The sequence below is a fragment of the Pan troglodytes genome, chromosome 1, assembly GCF_028858775.2.
Source record: "Pan troglodytes isolate AG18354 chromosome 1, NHGRI_mPanTro3-v2.0_pri, whole genome shotgun sequence".
NCBI lineage: Eukaryota > Metazoa > Chordata > Mammalia > Primates > Hominidae > Pan > Pan troglodytes.
In genome coordinates, this window is record NC_072398.2 from 190,758,833 (window position 1) to 190,782,220 (window position 23,388).

At 39.6% G+C, this 23,388-nt stretch overlaps 1 protein-coding gene across 4 annotated transcripts in view; it reads right to left on the reverse strand.

Moving 5' to 3' along the window:
- The window catches only part of RLF (RLF zinc finger), a 78,619-nt gene that overhangs the window by 21,494 nt on the left and 33,737 nt on the right, over positions 1 to 23,388 (reverse strand). For 2 of the 4 annotated variants that reach the window (XM_063782187.1, XM_063782188.1), the window contains 2 exons: positions 17,408 to 17,496; positions 16,810 to 17,012 (listed from right to left, as the gene is read on the reverse strand). In XM_063782187.1, the coding sequence (XP_063638257.1) occupies positions 16,810 to 16,971 (162 nt within the window). In that variant the 5' untranslated portion in view covers positions 16,972 to 17,012; positions 17,408 to 17,496. The remainder of the gene's footprint in view (positions 1 to 16,809; positions 17,013 to 17,407; positions 17,497 to 23,388) is intronic. The other 2 variants (XM_524678.7, XM_054681739.2) reach the window with 1 other exon arrangement.

The window sequence follows — 23,388 nt, forward strand, 5'->3', positions numbered from 1 at the left end:
TCCGTTATCTGTTCTTCCTTATAGACTCTAAATCCCTTGAAAACAGGTACTAGATCTTATTTTATACTTTTATCCCCCTTAGCACCTGTTTTAGGATCTTCACATGACAAGCACTCAGTTAATATCCTTTGACTTGAAGGGAATCTCAGTATTATGCCCCAAATACCTGTACCTTCTTGAATATAGAGGAAAAGATACGATAAAGAAATAAAAGTAAATAAATAACTGAAAAAATTCATGTAAATTAAAATGAGATAACACCTCACTAATAAAATATGGTTATACTACTTGTCCTCAATCTTTTGCAATAAATACCTAAGACCACACTAAAAAACAAATATATGCCACAAAATACTTCTCAGCTAAAGTAAATTAAAATGAAGGTCACCAACAAACTTTTGAGAGTTTTAATGAGTATCTAGGAAACATCTTATACTTAAGATACTGAAACAATTTTTTGTTCTTAAATATAATTTCTAGTCCTGGGGCTTACAATTCTATAGCTATTAAGACAAACTGAACACGTGTTTCAAAGAATCAATTATGTTTACTAACTATTTTACCACTAAAATGTAAGTTCCCTGAGGGCAAAAGTCTGTTTCTTTCACCACTGTATCTTCAGTGCCTACAACAGTGCCAGACCCATGAATGAACATCAATAACTATTTGTTAGAATGAAAAATAACTATAAGATAAATAACATGAAGAATAAACGGGACAGAAAACTGAAGACAGGAAGAATAATACTGACTGAAGGAAGCCACAAAGATTCCAAGGAAAAGAATTCTCGGGGAGATAGCAGTCTAGATGGATAGGGGAGAATGTAGCCCAAAAATACAAAGCTGGAATGAGCAAACTAATTAACGTGAGAGTAATTGTGGCATGTGAGGAGGGAAAAGGGTATCTGATGTAACGGCAATGCGTGATGTCACGTAGCTGACACTCAGTGAATGAAAGGTTAAATTAAACAAGTTTAGAGACTTAGGATAGAGCTAAATCATACACTGGGGGAAAGACAGACTGAATAAGGCCATGTCACAGAGTTGTGCAGTTTTGCATGGCACGAAAGTAACCAGCCAAGGGAGTTAGTGGGGGCTGAAATTCAGTCCACTTGTCAAGCCCCAATGAGGCTTTTGCCCTCAGAAGGCGGAAGACCTTTGAAAGGCAACCATATGAAGGTGGAGTTAGAGGGTGATGGTACTTTTTGCTGATTTCCACAAAGTTATCATACAGGCCAATGATAACAGAAGACTAAAGGATCTGAAACTTACTCATGGGGTTTTATGGGGAAAACAGATAATTTTGTTGTTTTCACTTGGATATACATCCAAAAGAAATCACTTGAAATCTGTAGTTTAATTACTATTTACTAGATTTCTGCTCATTACAAAAATATTTACGATAGAAAACCTAGAAAACAGAATAAAAACTATCCTTAAATCTTACAACTCAATGATAACCAGTATTAACAATGTGAATTTTTTTCCAGTATTATGTCTACATACACGTTACACAGCATGGGTTTAATATGTGACTACTGCAAATATATACATATTTTAAAGAAAGGTGATACTATGCTGGTTATATGTTACTTCCTTTACCTTATGCTATGTTGTGACTTAAGTAGGAATTGGGTTTTTCTTTCTTTCTTTCTTTTTTTGAGACGGATTGCTCTGTTGCCCAGGCTGGAGTGCAGTGGCGCAATCTCGGGTCACTGCAACCTCCGCCTCCCGGGTTCATGCAATTCTCCTGCCTCAGCCTTCCGAGTAGCTGAGACTACAGGCGTACGCTCCCGCGCCCAGCTAATTTTTTGTATTTTAGTAGAGATGGGGTTTCACCGTGTTGCCCAGGCTGGTCTCGAACTCCTGACCTCAGGCAATCTGCTCGCCTCGGCTTCCCAAAGTGCTAGGATTACTGGAGTGAGCCACTGCACCCGGCCCATTTGTTTTTTACTATAAGAGACAGCGTCTTGCTCCGTGGTCCAGGCTAGAGTGTAGTGGTATGATGGCAGCTCACTGCAGCCTCGAACTCCTAGGTACCAGTGATCCTCTCTCCTGCCTCAGCCTCCAAGGTAGCTGGGACTACAGTCACCCACCATCATGCCCAGTTTATTTTATTATTTTTCTGTAGAGATGGAGTTTCATATTGTTGCTGAGGTTGGTCTTGAACTCCTGGCCTCAAATGTTCCCCCAACCTAAGCCTCCCAAAGAGCTACGATTACAGGCATGAGTCACCATACCCAGCCTTAAGTAAGAGTTTTTACAGATGTATTCAACAGCCCAGAAAAAAAGGAGAAGGTGAGGAGAATATAGAGGCAAAGAGATCAATAAGAACAGAAGTGGCATGAGTGGACATTCTGGAATTCTTGTCTTTTTGGAGACAGAGTCTCACTCTCTCACCCAGGTTGGAGTGCAGTGGCACGATCTCAGCTCATTGCAACCTCCGCCTCCTGGGTTCATCCAATTCTGCCTCGGCCTCCTGAGTAGCTGGGATTACAGGTGCGTGTCACCACACCTCGCTAATTTTTGTATTTTTAGTAGAGACGGGGTTTCACCATGTTGTCCAGGCTGGACTCGAACTCCTGACCTCAAGTGATCTGCCCGCCTCTGCCTCCCAAAGTGCTGGGACTACAGGCGTGAGCCACTGTACCTGGCCTGGTCTGTGGTTTTCTTTCTTAGGATGCCTTTGTTTGGTTTTAGTATCAAAGTAATACTGGCTTCATAGTATAAGTTGGGAAGTGTTCCCTCTTTTTCTATTTTTTGGAATACTTTGTGAAGGACTGGTATTAATTCTTCCGTAAATGTTTTGTCCAGTGAGGCCCTGTGGATGTGGGAAATTTTTAAATTACCCTCTTTACTAGTCATAGGTATATTCAGGTTTTCTATTTATCTGTGAGTCAGTTTCTGTGGGTTTCTTTCTCTCTCTCTTTTTTTTTTTAGACAGAGTTTCACTCTTGTTGCCCAAGCTGGAGTGCAACGGCACAATCTCGGCTCACTGCAACCTCTGCCTCCTGGGTTCAAGCGATTCTCCTGCCTCAGCCTCCTGAGTAGCTGGGACTACAGGTGTGTGCCACCACGCCCAGCTGATTTGTTTTTTGTATTTTTAGTAGAGACGGCGTTTTACCATGTTAGCTAGGCTGGTCTCAAACTTCTGGCCTCATGTGATCCATCCGCCTTGGCCTCCCAAAGCGCTAGGATTACAGGCGTTGAGCCTCCGCACCTGGCCTCAGTGGGTTTTATCTTTCTAGAAATTTGTTCATTTCATCCAGTAATGTAATTTGTTGGCAAACAGTTGTTCAGAGTATTCCTTTATAATCCTTTTTATTTCTGTAAGGTTGATGGTATCTCCTTTTTTATTCCTGATTTGAGTATTCTCTTTGTTCTTGTTCAGTCTAACTGAAAGTATATCAATTTTGTCAATCTTTTCAAAGAACTTTATTACTTTCCTTTATTGATTTTCTATTCTCTATTTCATTTATTTATACTCTAATCTTTATTATTTCCTTCCTTCTGCTTGCTTTCAGTTTAATTTGCTCTTCTTTTTCTAGTTTCTTAAGGTGAATCGTTAGGTTATTGGCTTAAGATATTTCTTTTTTAAAATCAACATTTTACAAATAGAAATTTCCCTCCATAAATATTGGTATGTTGTGTTTCATCATTCATCTCAAAGTATTTTCTGGGCTGGGCATGGTGGCTCATGCCTGTAGTCCCAACACTTTGGGAGGCTGAAGTGGGAGGACCACGTGAGCCCAGGAGGTTCAAGGCTGCAGTGAACTATGATTCTGCCACTGCACTCCAGTCTGAGGGACAGAGTGAGACCCTGTCTCAAAAACAACAAAACAAAATACAACAAAAACTTACTCTCTGATTTCTTTTTTTTTCTTTAATCCATTGCTTATTTGGGAAGGTAGGTTAAATTTCACTTATTTGTGAATTTCCCAAATTTCCTTCTGCTATTGGTTTCTAATTTTATTTTACTGTAGTTAGAGAACATACTTTATGTATTTCAATCCTTTAAAATTTATTTAGGTTTGTTTTATGGGCTAACACATGGTCTATCCTGGAGAATAGACCATGTGCATTTGAGAAGAATGTATATTTAGCTGCTGTTGGGTGGAGTAGTCTATAGATGTCTGCTCAGTCCAGTTGGTTTATAGTATTGTTTAAGTCTTCCATTTCTTTGTTGCCTAGTTGTTCTACCCATTATTCAGAGTGGGTGTTAAAGTCTCCAACTCTCATATTTGAATTGTCCATTTGCCTCTTTGATTCTGCTATTTCATGCATTTTGGGCTCTATTATTTCTCAGACTGGACAAGTTTGCTGATTCTTTCTTCTGGTAATTCAAATTTGATGCTGACCTCCTCTAGTGAATTAACTTGAGTTGCTGCACTTTTTGACTTCAGAATTTCATTTTGGTTTTTCATAATTTGTCTTTTTACTGATATTCTCTATTTACTGAGACATTGTTCTCATACTTTAGTTTTTTTTTTTTTTTTTTTTTTTTGAGACAGGCTCACTCTTGCCCAGGTGGGAGTGCAGTGGCATGATCACAGTTCACTGCAGCCTTGACCTCCCAGGCTCAAGTGATCCTCCCACCTCAGTCTCATGAATAGCTGGGACTACAGGTGCACACTACCACACCCAGCTAATTTGAAAATTTTTTTTGTAGACACAGGGTCTCTACATGTTGCACATGTAGATGTTGCTCAGGCTGGTCTCAAGAGCTCCTCCCACCTCGGCCTCCCAAAGTGCTGGGATTACAGGTGTGAGGCACCTCACCTGGCCTCCTTTAATTCTTTAAGCATGTTTCCTTTAGTTCTCTGAATATATAGTTGGGCCTCACTATTTGCAGATTCTGTATTTGTGTATTAGCCTACTTGCTAAAATTTATTTGTAAAACCCCCAAATCAATAATCAGAGCACTTCTGTAATCACTTCACAAACATGCACAGCGTGACAAAAAAATTTGAGCCACCTGACAGGCATATTACCAGCTGAGGTCAAAGGTGATATTCTTATGAGATTTATTTCTTTTTCTTGAGTAAAACCTCCTCAGATTGCTGTAAAGCCTTTATTTTTCAGAGTTCTAAAAAAGTTAATCTTATTCACTCTCTGGTTTCAAATGGTGATTAGAACTCTTAATTTCCAGCTCAGATCTCTCCTCTAAGTCTCACATTGTGTGAACACTGTCTGTTGTTTCTCTCCCTTTTGTCTTGTTCATTCTTGTATACCCATTGCCCAGCAGACACCTCCAATGAATGTATACTGAATAAATGGAAGGCATTTCTGCATTATTTCTTGTAATTACATGTGAATCTAAAATTACCTCAAAATAAAATATCTAATTTTACTTAAAAAAGAAAAAGGATCACCTTGGCCACTGCAGAAAATAAATTAGGAAAAGGCAAGATTAGATACAGTTAGAAAGGTTTCAAAATAATCAGGCAATTAAACAACAGTAATAACAGGCATAAGAGGCAGCCAACTGGCATAATAGAAGGTGGGTACAGGCAGCATACTTATGTTCCTAAGTTATTTTCCTGCTTAGGCTATCAATGTAAACTAGTATTCCGGCCAGTGCCATTAATATTTTATCATTACCCTTCTCTAGAATAGTGGTTTTCAATGCAGTATTTCCCTGATTAGTTCTGAGGTATACTGAAAACAATTTGTTCCTAGTAATAGATTTTAAAAATCAAAGTTGATAAATGTTTTATTTTTTCAAAAAGGAATCAAAGTAGATTTAAGCTTATTCATATAATAATACTTCATTCACTTGCATCCTTGAGTAGAAGAAAGGTGGGAGTTACAGTTAGCAAACTTACATTTCAAGTAACCCTAGATATCTTTGGGAAAATCATCTGTTAGCTTCAAAGACATTACCTGGGAAAAAAGAATACTGACCAGTTTTAAAAACATGAGACTCCTTTTAAACTGCAGTAATGCTACAGACCAGTACTATGATGCTGCACAGACCTTGTATATTTCTTAAAGAAATAAATGGTCACCAATGCTTCCATTTAAACCCTATCACAGTGTGTATCTGAAAGAAGGCTGAAATGTCCTGCTGAATTCTTGACAATATGTCTGATAGACTCTTCATAATGATCCCCTCCAGTGCAATCATACACCAACCAAAATACCCACACATAACCCATGAAAGTAAGATCAGAAGTGAGATCCAGATGCATACAAAGTTCTGGGAAGACGTCTCTTCAAAGCTATTTGAAAGAACTGTGCTTTAGGAGATAAAATACCTAAACAAGCAAATCCTCAATTTCTTTACACAGACTTTCTGTCATTAGTGTATTCTGAGTGTATTATCTCATTCCTTGTATGATCACAAGGATAAAATAAAAGTATTAAGACTTTCAAAATAATCAGGCAATTAAACACCAATGGTCTAACAGGCAGCCAATTAGTATAAAAGAAGGTGGTGGAGGTGGCATATTTTAAACTTAATTAAACCTTTTGTAATTATTCCTTGTTCAGAGTTCATCTTAATCTTGATTCTTAAACTACATCTGGAATTTCTATACTCCTGTTTACTTTTTCTTCTACTCCCAAACTGAATTCCCACTGGGTCCTGTTTAAATGTATCTGCTCTATCATTTATACCTAGTGACTGTGTCAATTCCCAACAGTGTTAGGCTGGTAAGTAAATTGGATCCTGTTTGTCCTGTCCTTTCCCCATCAGGAAAAGAAACAACCATCTGCTATTGTGTCTATCAACCACGTCAGATACCGAAGATGTAGTTCATTCAGGGATTAAGAATGAAACGGACCCCTGCCTTAACTGCGCCAAGAACTCTGCTGACAGATTTCTGAGCTCTTTAAAATAGAAGTGCTTGATGTTTAAAATGTTATCTTTTCTATGTTGAAAACCTGATCTTTGCAAAGACTTCCCCTTTCAGTAATGAAAAAATATAGGAAACATCCACTTGGGACACTGAGCCACTGCCAAGTCTATAACTTTTATTAAAATCCTTTAATATGTAAAGTTAATAGCAATGTCATCTCATTCAATTCTACATAAATAAAGTATCACAACCTAAAACTCCAGGATTCCATGAAATTCTTCTGCCTTCCAGACCTACCAGATATCTGAAAGGACTCACTCTTTACCCACTAGGTTCTGAATTTTGACTTTCAGATGACCCAGTCAATTAATCTTAATTGTATGTGTCTGGCTAAATCTTCCCCAGCAGCGGTTTCCCATTACATATGCCTATTATTGGGATACCCCCAGGTACCAACATACAATGTACTTTTATTCCCAGCTGTTGCTCAAGTTAACTCTTCTCCTGAACTCAGGTGAAGTAGATGGCAAATATGTGTGTAACTCTGCTACTTTAGAACATATGCTGAATTTAAACTCTAATTAATCAACATCTAGTGACTCACTAGTAATTTTCCAAAGCAGACTACAGATTATTTTTAATTCTGTTGACACTTGCAAAAGAAAAGTATCACTAGGATAAGAGACTGACTAGTGGCTGGGCGTGATGGCTCATGCCTTGTAATCCCAGCACTTTGGGAGGCCGAGGCGGGCGGATAACAGGAGGTCAGGAGTTTGAGACCAGCTGGTCACCAGTAGAAACGGTGAAACCCTGTTTCTACTAAAAATACAAAAAATTAGCCAGGCGTGGTGGCACGTGCCCGTAATCCCAGCTACTCGGGAGGGTGAAGCAGGAGAATCACTTGAACCCGACAGGCAGAGGTTGCAGTGAGCCGATATCGCGCCATTGCACTCCAGCTTGGGCAACAAGAGTGAAACACCATCTCAAAAAAAAAGAAAGGAAAAAAAAAGACTGACTAGTTATGATGATACGATGATACCAGGGTTCCTTTAAAATAATTTTAAGATAACTTTATGTGTACTAAATGTTTTGCATTGGTATATTTAACAAATTAATCCACATCATAAAAATGTTTTAAATCACACCTATATGTATAAATATGAACAGAATGATATATCACCAAGATGTTCCCAATCAGACCATGGCTTATCAATGTCTAACACATGGAAATAGGTGGTACAGTGGAAAGAAGGCTGACCAAGGAGCCAGGTGACCTGCATTCCAGCTGGGCTTGGCCTCTCTCATTAGCTTAATGCAGGAAGGGCCTTGGAAACATTATCAGCTTGGCTTCAGTTTCATCACTTGTAGAACACGGAGGGTTAGACCAACAGATATCAAACCACTGAAATAGACTGAAAAATTTAATTCTTGTAGAGCAGAGGTTAGCAAATATTTTTCGTACAAGGACAGACAGAAAATATTTTTAGCTTTTCTGGCCAGAGAGTTTCTGTTACAACTACTCACCTCTGCCACTGTAGCACAAAAGCAGCCACAGACAAGAAATGAATGTAAGACTTTGTGCCAGTAAAGCTTTATTTATAAAAACAGGTAGCTGGGTGGGTGCCAACCCCCTGTTGTGAATAGTATCAAATCGTATTTCCTATAACACAGTTCCCTGCAAACTCAACACAATCAGGAAATATCCTGTTTCCAAACATTGTTATTAATAAATCAGGAAAGATCATGTATAAAACAAAGCTTATCATCTTCCCAGACTCTCCCTTGTCCCTCCACCCATTCTTTCTTCTAATTAGCAGCAGAGCACCACTATTCTTCCAGTCTCCCAAGCTAGAAGCCTTATGAGCCTCTTGAAGGTATCTCTGTACATCCTCCTCTGTTTTTGCCATGTCAGCAAGTCCTGTCCTTTGTCCTCTTGCTGGCTACAATCTCTTGTCCTAAACATAATACATATTCTTTCTGTCTAGTCTTCCTAAAACACCACTTCAGACATGTCACTTCCTAACTGCAAAGCCTTCTTAATTTCTACTGCATCAAATCTAACCATTAATGCAATGGAGTTTCCAAGCCCTTCTTTTCCAACCCCAACAGGTCTTATTTCTCACAAGACTTCAATAACCACTCTGCCCTAAGCAGGGTATTTATTCTCCAGTGGATCCCTGCAAAGTACTCATTAGTACCTGTGCTTTACTACCATTCAGTCATCTCCAAACCATTCTTTCCACCCATCCAAACCCCACCATTACTTAAAGCTCCAATTCAAGGATCAATTTTTCCATAAACACAGAATTCTCTATCTTTACACTTCTACTGAATTTAGGGCAGTAATCATTGAGCTTAGTACTTATCTTTCTGTAACTATTTTTGGCAAACAAACTGGGCCATACAGTTTGCTGTATTTGCCAATGCCTAATACAACATTAGAAACAAAATGGGTTTTAATTAAGCAAAGGCTGAGAGAGTAAAGTTGTTATTATTATAGGATGAGGAATCAAACCCAAAATGTAGTGTTTTGCTGCTGCTTTTAAATTGTTTTGGCATGTGTCAGGTGCTGAGAATAACCATTACTACATCTCAGTCTGATTAACTTTCCCAAACATAAAATACTGCAGCTGCTATTAGAGGTAAGCAATCTATCTCCTTACACTACCTGATACTGCAAATAAATAAATTAGCATACAGGTTTATAGTTGGTCTCTTATGATCGCCTTTTTTTTTTTTAAGACAGAGTCTCGCCCTGTCGCCCCAGCTGGAGTGCAAATGGCACGATCCTGGCTTACTGCAACCTCTGCCTCCTGGGTTCAAGTGATTCTCTTGCCTCAGCCTCCTGAGTAGATGGGATTACAGGCGCACACCACCACACCTGACTAATTTTTTGTATCTTTAGTAGAGACAAGGTTTCACCATGTTAGCCAGGCTGGTCTTGAACTCCTGATCTCATGATCTGCCCACCTCGGCCTCCCAAAGTGTTGGGATTACAGGCATGAGCCACTCTGCCCAGCCCATATGACTGCTTTTAAAAATGTAGATGAAGTCATAGGAGGCTATCTCTGTGTATACCACATTGTTTCTCTGTGCAAATTCAGGTTTCACCTCTGATCAATCTTGACTTCGACTGATCCTCCCTAGTTCTGCACCCCAGGCTTAAAGAATTCTTATACTAGGGTCTATATTTGTAAGGTGTCTAAAATATGCCAGGAACTGTGTTAAGTGCTTTAGATATTATCACATTTAAACTATCCAGCCATTTTGTGAGACGGCTACTACTGTTGTGCCTACTTTATAGATAAGGAAAATAAAGCTACCTGGCCAAGGCTGTATGGCTAGTAAATGACAATGTCAAGATTCAAGCCTACATATTTTGATTGTTGCTTTCACTTCTCTAGATGTCTTGTGAAAAACATACTCTACCTAAGCTCCTCAGTAAATCCAGTCCAGTAATGAGCCACCCACAAGCCTCAGAACTTCAAAGTCCCCTCCCATCTTTTCTGAAGTTTCCCCTCTGGGTAAACAAAAGAAATAAAAACTTGCCTGCACAACAAGTCTACTTTAAGAACTAGAATCCAGAAAGAACCAGAAGGTTGGCAGTGACAGTGAGTTGGATCATGTACATGAGATGTGTGAGTGTCAGATTAATATGTATAAAAGCAAAGCAGAGGCAGATCACCTTGGATTTAAACCCTGGGCACACCACTTACTGGACATCTTACTACTATGGGCCAGTAATATCATCTCTCAGAGCCTCAGTTAATTTCTATAAAATTCAAAGTTTTTTTGTTTTTGAGACAGGGTCTTACTCTGTCATCTAGGCTGCAGTGCAGTGGTGTGATCTCAGCTCACTGCAACCTGTACCTCCAGAGCTCAAGCAATCCTCCCACCTCAGCCTCCCGAGTAGCTGGGACTACAGGCACATGCCACCACGCCCAGCTAAGTTCTGCATTTTTTTTTTGTAGAGATGGGGTTTCGCCATGTTGCCCAGGCTGGTCTTGAACTCTTGGCCTCAAGCAATCCTCTCTCCTCAGCATCCCAAAATGCTGGGATTACAGTCATGAGCCACCACACCTGGCCTAAATTAATAGATTTTTATAAGGATTAGATACCGACACATTTAAAGCACACAGCACAGTGCTTGGAATAGACAAGTGAGCAAGAAATGTTTTCTGCAGTTATATTTAAGATTCAAGTAGAAAGTCTGAAAAGACAGGCAGTGCAAAGCATTTTATCCTTTGATTTCTTTATCACCAGAAAGTCTAACAAATAAGAACATTTATTAATGAGGCCCTAGGTCATAGCTTCAATCCCCATTTGAGGAAACTACATGTTGTCCACTTCATAGCCACCAACTGGCTGTTTCATCTCTGCATCCCGTATCTGTGCTCCTGTCTAAGGTCATTCCCCAAAACAAAGATGACTAGCATTCTGTCTCTATCTATACTTTCCCTGCCTAGACAATCCTCTCAGATTCAAGTTACTACTAAATCTCAAAGACCAGGCCACAGTGCTTCCAAGTGGAATGTTGCTAACCCAATATCCATCCCAGAATAAAGTCTGTGAGCACTTGAAAAAATAAGTTAGTTGATAGAAATGCAAAGACTACTAGGAGCCAGGACAGAATCACAAATTCCTGGAGTCAGTATTTTGGCCACTGGGAAGTATCTTAGATATAAGTACATCTTAAATTTCAACAAGGGGCCAGGCGTGGTGGCTTACGCCTATAATCCCAGCACTTTGGGAGGCTGAGTCAGGCAGATTGCTTGAGGTCAGGAGTTGGAGACCAGCCTGGGCAACGTGGCAAAACCCTGTCTCTACTAAAAATACAAAAATGAGCTAGGTGTAGTGGCGCACGTCTGTAATCCCAGCTACTCAGGTGGTTGAGGCAGGAAAACTGCTTGAACTCAGGAGGTGGAGGCTGCAGTGAGCCGAGATCACGCCACTGCACTCCAGTCTGGGCGACAGAGACTCTGTCTCCAAAAAAAAAATTTTTCAACAAAAAAATCTGATAAAAGATTCCCACAGTGGGAAGATATGATCTGGGCCATAGCGGGGGGTCTTAGCCATTTGAAATAACTATTGACCCAAGCACTGATCCAGGATGCAATCAACCTATACAGAAATCTGAATCACAACACTGTACTTGGTTTCATCTTGGTTCTTATTTTTATAAATATACAGATAGCATAACTATATTTCAAAATAAAATAAAGCTGAGAGAGAGAAATATAAAATCACAATTTTAAAATTCAAAAAGACCTCCAAGCAAAGTTTAAAAACTTAGAAAGCATGAGTGGAATGTTCCAGCTTTGACATTCTGGTCATAACTCAGGTAATAAAGCTAGAAATCCTAGTAACAAAAGATCAAGGGATGAGGCTATACCTTTCATTAATTCATTCAATAAGTATTGAGTGCCTACATGGCTAAGCATTCTTCTAGAATACAGGGATATACCAGTAAACAACCTATGTTCCTGTCCTTCCGGAGTTTACAATCTAGTGGGAGGAAATACTGAATAATCAAATATGATGCCTAGTAGAAGCAGTAATGTGTACTATGAAGAAAATACAAATAGGCAGAAAGACAAAGTGATAGGGGTCATTTTAAATGGGTTAGTATATATTTATAATAATGACAGCAGATATTTAGGGCAGAGTAGGGGGATAGGGTAATATTTTAGATGAGACAGCGAGGAAGGCCTCTCTGATATGGTAATATTGAACAGACATGAGAACACTTAGAGCAGACATGAGGTAAGGGAGTAAGCCATTCAAATTATCTTGTGGAAGGCAATTCTGGTCAGAGGGAATAGCAAGCACAAAGCTCTAAGACAGGAACATCCTTGGCTTGTTCAAAGAACAGCAAAGACAAGGTGGCTGGAGAGTAGTGGGCACTAAGATTACAAGATAAGGTGAGAGAACGTTAGAAAAGTAGCCAGGGCCCATGGCACATAGAATAAAGAATTCTGAATGTATTCTGAGTAAGATGGAAAGCTATTAGATAATTGTGTGCAGAGAAGTGGCATGGCACGACAAGTTTTAGAGAGATTATTCTGGCTATTTTCAAGATAAAATGTAGAGGCCAACAGTAAAACCAAGTATGCCAGTCCAGAGACTTCTGCATTCATCTTTGAACCCCAATGCCTAACACAGCATTTGGCATATAAACTCTAAGGTAAATACCAACAAGGATAATATTCCTTACCCTATGTCTTTAATATAATATTACTGGTAGTACATCAAACTCAGGTTTGAATCCCAGCTTAACCACTTTAGCTTTGTAACCTTGAAGCACACAACCTAATCTGAGCCTGACTTTCCTCATCAATAAAATGGAGCTACCTCAGAGCTATTGTGCTGATTAAATGTAGCAAAGTACATAAAGCATTTAGCATGGTGCCAAACACATAGTGAGGACTAAAAAAAACCCTCATAAAAGCAAAGTCCAAATATCAGGAATATCAAGAGCTTAGTTATGGACATGTTAAATCTGTAAGTAGAGATGGTAATTAGGCAATTGGATACGGGTCTGGAGTTTGGAGGAGGGAACAGGGCTGGAGAGAAAACTTTTGGGAGTCAGACCATAGTTGGTATTTAAAGCCAAAGATGAAGGAAATAAGCCTAGTTAAGCGTAAAAAGAGAAGACCCAATGACAGAGTCATTGGGTACTGCAACATGTACTCATTAGACAGCAAAGTAGAACTGAGAAAGGAGTAATCAATGAGGTAGACAGAAAACTGAAAGTCATCATTAGATTTAGTGATATGGTATACTGCCAGGGGCAAAGGTCATATTAGAATGTCTTGAAAGAAGAAAAATGGGCCGGGCACCGTGGCTCACGCCTGTAATCCCAGCACTTTGGGAAACAGGCGAGCGGATCACGAGGTCAGGAGATGGAGACCATCTTGGCTGACACGGTGAAACCCCGTCTCTACTAAAAATACAAAAAAAATTAGCCGGGCATGGTGGCGGGCGCCTGTAGTCCCAGCTACTCGGGAGGCTGAGGCAGGAGAATGGCGTGAACCTGGGAGGCGGAGCTTGCAGCGAGCCAAGATCGTGCCACTGCACTCCAGCCTGGGTGACAGTGCGAGACTCTGACCCAAAAAAAAAAAAAAAAAAAAGAAGGAAGGAAAATGTTCGATAGTAAATTAAGACAATTTGTTAAAGAAATTATGCTTAAAAAGCCAGAAGGAAATGGGGCAGTAGCTAAAACTAGAAACAGGATCTAAAGCAGCGTTATTTTTATTTTATTTTATTTTTTTGAAGACAGAGTCTCGCTCTGTTGTTCTGTTGCCCAGGCTGGAGTGCAGTGGCGTGATCTCAGCTTACTGCAGCCTCTGCCTCCTGGGCTCAAGCAATTCCCGGGCTCAAGCAATTCTTGTGCCTCGGCCTCCCTAAGTGCTGGGATTACAGGCATGAGCCACCACCTCTGGACCTAAGAAGAGCTCTTTTTTAAGGACAGAATAAATAATAGCATAAATGCCAATGGGGTGGTTATAACAGAGACAGGGAAATCGATGATGTAATAGAGAAAAGGAGAACTGCTGTAGCATTATCCTTAAGGGAGACAACATCAATTGAAATACAGAAGTGAGGGAGGCTGGCCTTAGCTAGGAGATCAGATATAATTTATCTCTAGTAACAGAAGAGAAGATGTACATTCATAGATGCTGGTAGATGAATAGATGTTTCAGAGACAGAGCTTATGAAAATTCTCTTATTTATCTTCTCAGCGCTTCAATTTTTTTCAGAGAAATAGGGAGTTAAGTTCAGCAACAGAGAGTGAAACAGGGCAGAAAGTATTACAGTATAGTTTTGAAGAATAAGAAAAAACTATGCAACTATCTAAGAGTGGGAGAATGAATGGGCTAAAGAAATATAGGCTGGGTGCAGTGAGTGGCTCACACCTGTAATCCCAGCACTTTGGGAGGCTGAGGTGGACGGATCATTTGACCCTGGGAGTTCGAGACCAGCCTGGGCAACATGGCAAGACCCTGTCTCTCCAAAAAAATAAATAAATAAATAAATAATAAATTAACCGGGAATGGTGGCATGTTTCTGTGGTCCTAGCTACTCCAGGGGCTGAGGTGGGAAGATCACCTGAGCCCAGGATTTTGAGGCTGCAGTAAGCAGTGTGCGCCACCACACTCTAGCCTGGAGTAAAATTAGCTGGCAGATTTTTCTCCATGTAAATTTGGCCCCATGAGTGCAGGTAAACACATAGAGAGTAGGTGAAGATTTAGGGATAATCAGGATACTGGTAGTCAAACAAGTACAATTAAGAGAGAGACCAGTGGCCGGGAGCAGTGGCTCACGCCTGTAATCCCAGCACTTTGGGAGGCCAAGGCGTGTGGATCATGAGGTCAGGAGTTCAAGACCAGCCTGGCCAAGATGGTGAAACCCCATCTCTACAAAAATACAAAAAAATTAGCCAGGCGTGGTGGTGGGCGACTGTAATCCCAGCTACTCGGGAGGCTGAGGCAGGAGAATTGCTTGAATCCAGGAGCCGAGATCGCGCCACTACACTCTAGCCTGGGCAACAGAGCGAGACTCTGTCAAAAAAAAAAAAAAAAAGAGAGAGGACCTCTCGCTCTTTGAGAGTGATAATGATGATCTGACAATGACAAAGCAGAGTTAAATAGGGAAGTGAATACATAAGGGGGATAAGGGAAAATGAAAAGGTGACAAGATCAATAGATCTTGATTGATCCTGGTGGAGACTGTATATTAAAGGGAGTAAGGTAGAAAGATAGACAATTGTATTTGGAGAGTAAGATATTACAAGTAAAAGTTTCAGAATTACTACAGCATAAAACCAGATCCTTGGGACTCCTACATCTAATAAAAAATTTCAGTTCAGAGTAAGAATCCATATGTCAGAATTGAATGGCAGATAAGAGGATTAAAGGTAGATGATGAAATAAAGCTTAAGAATCTCTAGTTTTTTTCTGTATAATATGTCAAAAACCATTAGAGAAGTCTAACTCCAAATTTAAGAAACATAATAATTGAGGTTTTTTTTTTTTTAAAGGATGCAATCTGATAGATAAAATAGTTGTTTTTTGTTTTTTTGAGATGGAGTCTCACTCTTGTCACTCAGGCTGGAGTGCAGTGGCACGATCTCGATGCACTGCAACCCCCACCTCCCGGGTTCAAGCGATTTTCCTGCCTCAGCCTCCTGAGTACCTGGGATTACAGGTGCCCACCACCATGCCTGGCTAATGTTTGTACTTTTAGTAGTACAAGCTGAAGCAGGTGGATCAGTTGAAGTCAGGAGTTCAAGACCAGCTTGGCCAACATGGTGAAACCTCGTCTCTACTAAAAAGTACAAAAAGTAGCCAGGCATGGTGGCGCATGCCTTTAGTCCCAGCTACTTGGGAGGATGAGGCACAAGAATCACTTGAACCCGGGAGGCAGAGGCTGCAGTGAGCCGAAATTGCACCACTGCACTCCTGCCTGGGTGACAGAGCAAGACCTTGTCTCAAAAAAAAAAAAAAAAAAAAAAAGACTCAACCCTTATTTTCCATGATATCCAGTTTGGCCACTTAATTGTTCAGGATGTAGTCATGGAATCTAGAGTCCTATACTTTTCTGCTTACAAAATTAAATATATAAAGTAACTTAAGCTAAAATTAAGTGCCATTTTCTTTAGTTTATCCCTTGATGCCATGATTAACAACTTCTGCATTCCCCAAACATGGAGACGTCATTACTTTAAAAAGAAAAAACAACTTTCACATTTAAAGATTTCACAGCAAATCATCACCCAAATAAGTAAACATGCCTCTGTATATTCTTTAGTTATCTACTTTTCAAATTCACTCTAAAATATTACATTCTATCTGTCGAGCAGTTAAATATACAATTAAAATCATACATTTTGGTGGCCTGAAAAAAATGAATCTTGGTTTTCATTCTAAAGGGAAAAAATAAACCATGCAATATATATATAAATCTATTAAATTAATACCAAGTTTGAATGACAACAATTATTTACTCACCTCCTTAATAGCATCTTCATTAGGGAGCATAGAACATAAACATGTGATATAGGCTTGCTGAAAAGATGACACATTTGAAATTTCTTTAGATTCTGCACATAGTTTTGATAAAGCAGTAGCCTGGGGGATGCAGTTAGATTTCAACAAATGTTTTATTCGCATTTGCAGAAAGGAAGGTCCTTCTTGTGCAATCAATTTATTGACTAGAAAAAATGAAAAATAAAACAGTTTGACAACATACCACATAACATGTCAGACTTGCTAAGATGAAAGTTTGAGATCTTTTTATTTGATTTTTAGTTAATAAAAATTTAGTTTATATAAATGAGAAGTTTACTCTGGTCTCAATATTCATCTAATAGAGATGAGAGGAAAATTAAGAAATAGTGAAATGAACTATAAGCATAAATGCAAGAAATGAAGCAAGTAACCTATGTAATATTAACAACTATCAACTGAATGCTTATGAGACATCAAGTTTTAAGCTGCATATTTTTATATACCTCTCATTTATTCTTCACACCACCACCAAGGCAAGTATTATTATCCCCAGTCTAAGGTTAGGAAAATTAATATTCACAGAAGTTAGGTAACTTGCCAAGGATTCCAAAGCCAGTGGTGCTCTTTCCTCTAAACCAGGCATTTCTCAAAGTGTGTTCCACCGACCAAAAGACCTGAGAGATAGTCCTAGAAAAAAAAAGGATTCCTTGGTCAAATCTCTGAACAGTCCTGCAATAAAGAAAACTGTTCACTTTTATTTAAAAACCCAATGTTTCCTAAACTGATTTGACCAGAGAACCCTTTTATACATATTAGTAACCTGTAAAACATGTGTTCCTGGTTCAGTACACACTTTGGAAAATGCTACTCTGAAAGCTTCAGAAGTACTGAAGCTCAGTACTTCTGAGCTGTACTGAATATTAGGCACTTGGCATTGACTGTACAGTGCTCTGGATGAGCTCTCAAATTTTTTTTTTTTTTTTTTTTTGAGATGAAGTCTTGCTCTGTCACCCAGGCTGGAGTGCCGTGGCGCGATCTTGGCTCACTGCAAGCTCCGCCTCCCGGGTTCACGCCATTCTCCTGCCTCAGCCTCCCGAGTAGCTGGGACTACAGGTGCCCGCCACCATGCCCGGCTAATTTATTGTATTTTTAGTAGAGACGGGGTTTCACCGTGTTAGCCAGGATGGTCTCGATCTCCTGACCTCATGATCCACCCGCCTTGGCCTCCCAAAGTGCTGGGATTACAGGCATGAGCCACCGCACCTGGCCGAGCCCTCAATTTTTGAATAGTAAATATCCAACAAGTATGTGACATCACTACATAGTATTACTTAAAGAATAGAGGTGAGAATATTGCATGTCAAGCCAAGTGGTGAGTAAACAAACTGCTTTAGGTGGTTAATCTAAAACAGTATCTCTCAGACTTGAAAGTGCCTAGATCACCTAGGGAGCTTATTAAAATGCAGATTCTGATTTATTAGGTCTTGGACCTGAAATTTTGCTTTTCTAACAAGCTCCCAGGTTGCGGGGGGGGGGGGGGTGTGAGGTGTGAGGTGGCTGTGTGTGTGTGTGTGTGTAGAGTAGCAATGGTTTATACTAAGGATAAACCACTGGGGGGGTGGGGGTGTGTGTGTGTGTGTGTGTGTGTGTGTGTGTGTGTGTAGAGTAGCAATGGTTTATACTAAGGATAAACCACTGGCCTGTGTGTGTGTGTGTGTGTGTGTGTGTGTGTGTGTGCGTGTGTGTGTGTGTGTGCGTGTGTGTGTGTGTGTGTAGAGTAGCAATGGTTTATACTAAGGATAAACCACTGGCCTGTGTGTGTGTGTGCGTGTGTGTGTGTGTGTGTAGAGTAGCAATGGTTTATACTAAGGATAAACCACTGGCCCAATTTTAACTACATATCAGAATCAATTGTAACATTATCCTTTAAAATAATATAAAGAAAAACATATATATATATAATCACAGATTTCAAAAGGACAGAAAAAGCTATACAGTTAAAGTTTTTCTCCCTCCTACCCTGACCCCAGTGCTCTGGTTTCCCACCCTGAGAAACAACAAGTTTCCAATTTCTTGTTTATCCTTCCAGAAATATTCTATGAGTATGGAAGACATTTTCTTTTGCCACTTAATATATGATACAGGTTATTCTATCATCTGTGCAGTTAGAGCTACCTTCTTATTTTTAACAACTGAATAGCATTATGTGGTATGGATGTGCTATAATTTATTTAACCAATCCCCTACTGATACACTTGCAGGCTGTTTCCAATCTCTGTCAATCATCAATAATGCTGCAACTTACAACCCTATATACTAATCTGAAACATGTGAATAAATCTACAGAACAAATTCCTAGAGGCGGAATTGCTAAATTAAAGGCTCTGTTCATTTGTAATACTGACTCATACTGCCAAACTGCTCTCCAAAAATTGTACCAATTTATATTCCCATCAGCAATATGTAAGTGCCCATTTCCTAAAGCACTTCAAAAAGTTCTGGATTCCAGAGCTCCAACTCTGGAGATTATGATTTAGCAAGTGGAGTCTGGACCTTGGGATGTATGTTTTTTGGTTTTAAATTCCATAGATACTCTAATATGTAGTCAAGGTCAAAAAGCATGGAGGGAAAACAGGTCACAATCACTTGGACTTTTCCATTTTAGTCCCACAGTTACTAAATTCCACAAGATGAACTCACGGTCATACCCTTCACTCACATAGCTCCTTATTCCCTACTTCTATTTTCAGCAATGATATTCTCTCAATTATACAACAATAAAATTTTGGAATTATCTTTCCTTGATACTTCCTTTCCTCAAGGAAATCAACTTAGTTATTATGTCCTAGTAATTCTTTTCTAATTATCTCCAATCTAATTCATGCCTATTATTTCCTGTCACGTCTCCCCTATATCCTATTCTGCCTGCCTAACATCAGATTCTGCTCTATTTATCTGCCATATGAGGTTGTAAGCAATTCTGCAAATCCAACAGGAAGCAACATACCTGATAACAGGCGTATTACCTACACAACCTATCGCCTTGCAAATTCCCACAGCATTTTACTTCTTTCCCCACATTTAGTTTTCTCGAAGAACAGTGATAAGGGATTATAGTGTACAAATGTTAACATTTCAGGTTTTAGAATCACTGATCTGATGTTGAAACCTGATTCTGACACACAGCTGTGAGACCCTTGGACAAATTAACTGACCTCTCTGAGACTCAAGTTTCTTCATCTGTAAAAAGGTTATATCCATCTCACATGGATGAACAAATTAAAGAAATACTAGAAATGCAGATAAGACTCACCACAAGGCCAAACATGGAGTAAATGTTTAATAGTACTTACTATTGTCTCTGATATCTCCTTTATTACACTGTCAGCAATTTGTGAACAAATATCATGTCTTGTTAGCCTTTGTATTCCCTACAGCACTAAGCACAAGGGCTTGTATATTACGGATGTTTAATTAAACCATGCACTTAGCAACTGAAGGGTCATCACTCTCCAATCAAAAACATTTTAACGTCACCTCACCTGGGCTCAAATTCTGCCTCCACAATTTTAACTACATGGTCTTGGGTATGTGTAATCTCTCACCTGTTTCATGGATTACATGAGATATGAAAACACAAATACAGTGCCCAACACATAGCAGGCACTCTGAAAATCATAGCTATTATTTCTATGCGGTAAGCTATTTTATTCAATAATTATAACTACAGTTAAACTGCTGCTAAATCAATTTTAACATATGGCTCAATCTTGTATTTTACAAATCATTTGAAGATATCAATCTTTAAATTTCTTTATTGAAAGGAAATCTACCATATGCTTCAATATTTAAAACAATATGTCTCACTCCCAATCACAATCCTTTCTGTATCTCATTTCTTCAAACATTTCAATACAAAATTTTTTTTTAGTTTTTATACCCTTCCTTCCAACTAGATTTAACAATTGAACTGGTTTGCCACATTTCTTTGCCTTCTCTTTTTCAGAACCATTTAAAAGAAAGGTGCAGACATCATGACACTTTATCTTATACTATATACTTCACTATGTAAAAACAGTAACACTTAAGATCCAGTTGAAAAACAGCTCTGCCGGGCACAGTGGTGCACGCCTGTAATCCCAGCACTTTGGGAGGCTGAGGCAGGTGGATCATCTGCGGTCAGGAGTTCGAGACCAGCCTGACCAATATAGTGAAAACTCATTTCTAAATATAAAAAATTAGCCGGGTGTGGTGGCACATGCCTAAAATCCCAGCTACTTGGGAGGCTGAGGCAGGAGAATGACTTGAACCCAGGAGGCGGAGGTTGCAGTGAGCCGAGATCACGCCATTGCACTCCAGCCTGGGCAACAAGAGTGAAACGCTGTCTTTAAAAAAAAAAAAAAAAAGAGGCCGGGCGCGGTGGCTCACACCTGCAATTCCAGCACTTTGGGAAGCTGAGGGCAGATCACCTGAGGTCAGGAGTTCGAGACCAGCCTGACCAACATGGAGAAACCCCATCTCTACTAAAAATACAAAATTGGCTGGGCATGGTGGCGCATGCCTGTAACCCCAGCTATTCGAGAGGCTAAGGCAGGAGAATCGCTTAAACCCCGGAGGCAGAGGTTGCAGTGAGCTGAGATCACGCCATTGCACTCCAGCCTGGGTAACAAGAGCGAAACTCCATTTCAAAAAAAAACAGAAAAGAAAAACAGCTCTTCCATGGCATCTTTACTGATCATGTCAGGTGAATATCAGGTAAAATTATCAACAATTGGCACTTATTACAGAAGACAATCAGTGAGATGAACATCACTGCTTTTTGGTATCAAATATGTTAAATATCTGGCCTGCAGGGGCAGCAGAGATATAAAGAAAGCTTTTTAATCTTTTGACCTGAAATTAGATTAAGGGCCAACTGTGAAAGGAGGCAGGCTACATGTTACCCACCACTTATACTGTGGTCCTCAACATAATTCCTTGGATATGTAGGTATCATGTACCTATTCAGAGTCTTAAAGATAGTGAGTGCTTAATTAATATTTACTGAATAAACAGGATACCAAGAATGTTAGGTAAGCAATGCTTCTCCCCATTTCTTGATGTTTTTCTATGTTAAAAATGATTAATTACTGTTAACTCCAGAGATGGGGTGACATAGTTGATTAGTATATCAGGGGAAAATACACTAAGGATGTTTAACTCAACCCCACCCTTTTTTCCTCTTGGGCTTGGGCCTGCCTGCACAAAACATGCAATCTCCTCTGCCCCAGTCAAGATTTATCTGGATAGGATCTGCCCAATTCTGGGATGTTTCTGAAATTACCTGGTTCTAAGAGCTTTTGTCAATAACAAAGGTGATACTTTAGCCTCCATCTACCTACATTTACAAGGGGATGCCGTTTTTTGAGGACCTCAATGGAAAACTATAAACACCAATCTTTTTCTATTTAACAGCTCTTTTCCTTATTCTTTTTTTTTCTTGTCAGTGCAACTGGTAAGCACTAGAATGATCAAAGGAAACGGATCAAGAGAAAATCTAAGTGCCTTTATGCCCATCTTCTCACTATACAGAGAGGTCCAAACACCATGTATATGGTAGGTGCTCAAGCTTGGTGAATGGATAAACTAACTGGGATATTTTAAAGGATCGACAATCAAATGGCTAGTTCTAAGACCTAAAGATATCTCAAAATGTGTAATAATTGTTCTAAAGTCTGTTTTTATAGCAAAAAATGTACTTAACAGAGTGTAATCCTTTGAACTTTCCACTAACTTGACGTAAATGAAGTTACAGTTGTTGGCTCTATCAAAGAAGATACTTTTGTGTATCTAAAATGCAAATGTCAATTCAAATCCATAATTTTTCTGGTCTTCGATTGACAATTTTGCAAATAAGATATTTCATTCTGGCCAGATATGGTGGTTCATGCCTGTAATCCCAGCACTTTGGGAGGCTAAGGCAGGAGGATCTCTTGAGTCTAGGAGTTCAAGACCAGCCTAGGCAACATAGTGAGACCCCCCATATCTACAAAAAATAGAAAAATTAACTGTACACAGTGGCGCATGCCTGTAGTCCCAGTTACTTGTGAGGCAGAGGCAGGCAGATCACTTGAGCCGGAAAGGTAGAGGCTGCAGTGAGCCATAATTGTGCCACTCCAGCCTGGGTAGCAGAGTAAAACCTTGTCTCAAATTAAAACAAAACAAAACAAAAACAACAAAAACTTCATTCTTTGCATCTCTCTATAAAACAATGAATTCCAATTATTTCACATATATAAAATAAAAAAGAAATTTTTTTCATGGCCCTCAGTTGTTGCAGCCAATAAAAAAGGTATAAGCAGACCGGGCGCAGTGGCTCGTGCCTATAATCCCAGCACTTTAGGAGGCCAAGGCAGGTGGATCACAATGTCAGGAGTCTGAAACCAACCTGACCAACATGGTAACGCCTCGTCTCTACTAAAAAAATACAAAACTTAGCCAGGCGTGGTGACGCGCACCTGTAATCCCAGCTACTCAGGAGGCTGAGGCAGAATCGCTTCAACCCTAGAGGCAGAGGTTGCAGTGAGCCGAGATCCTGCC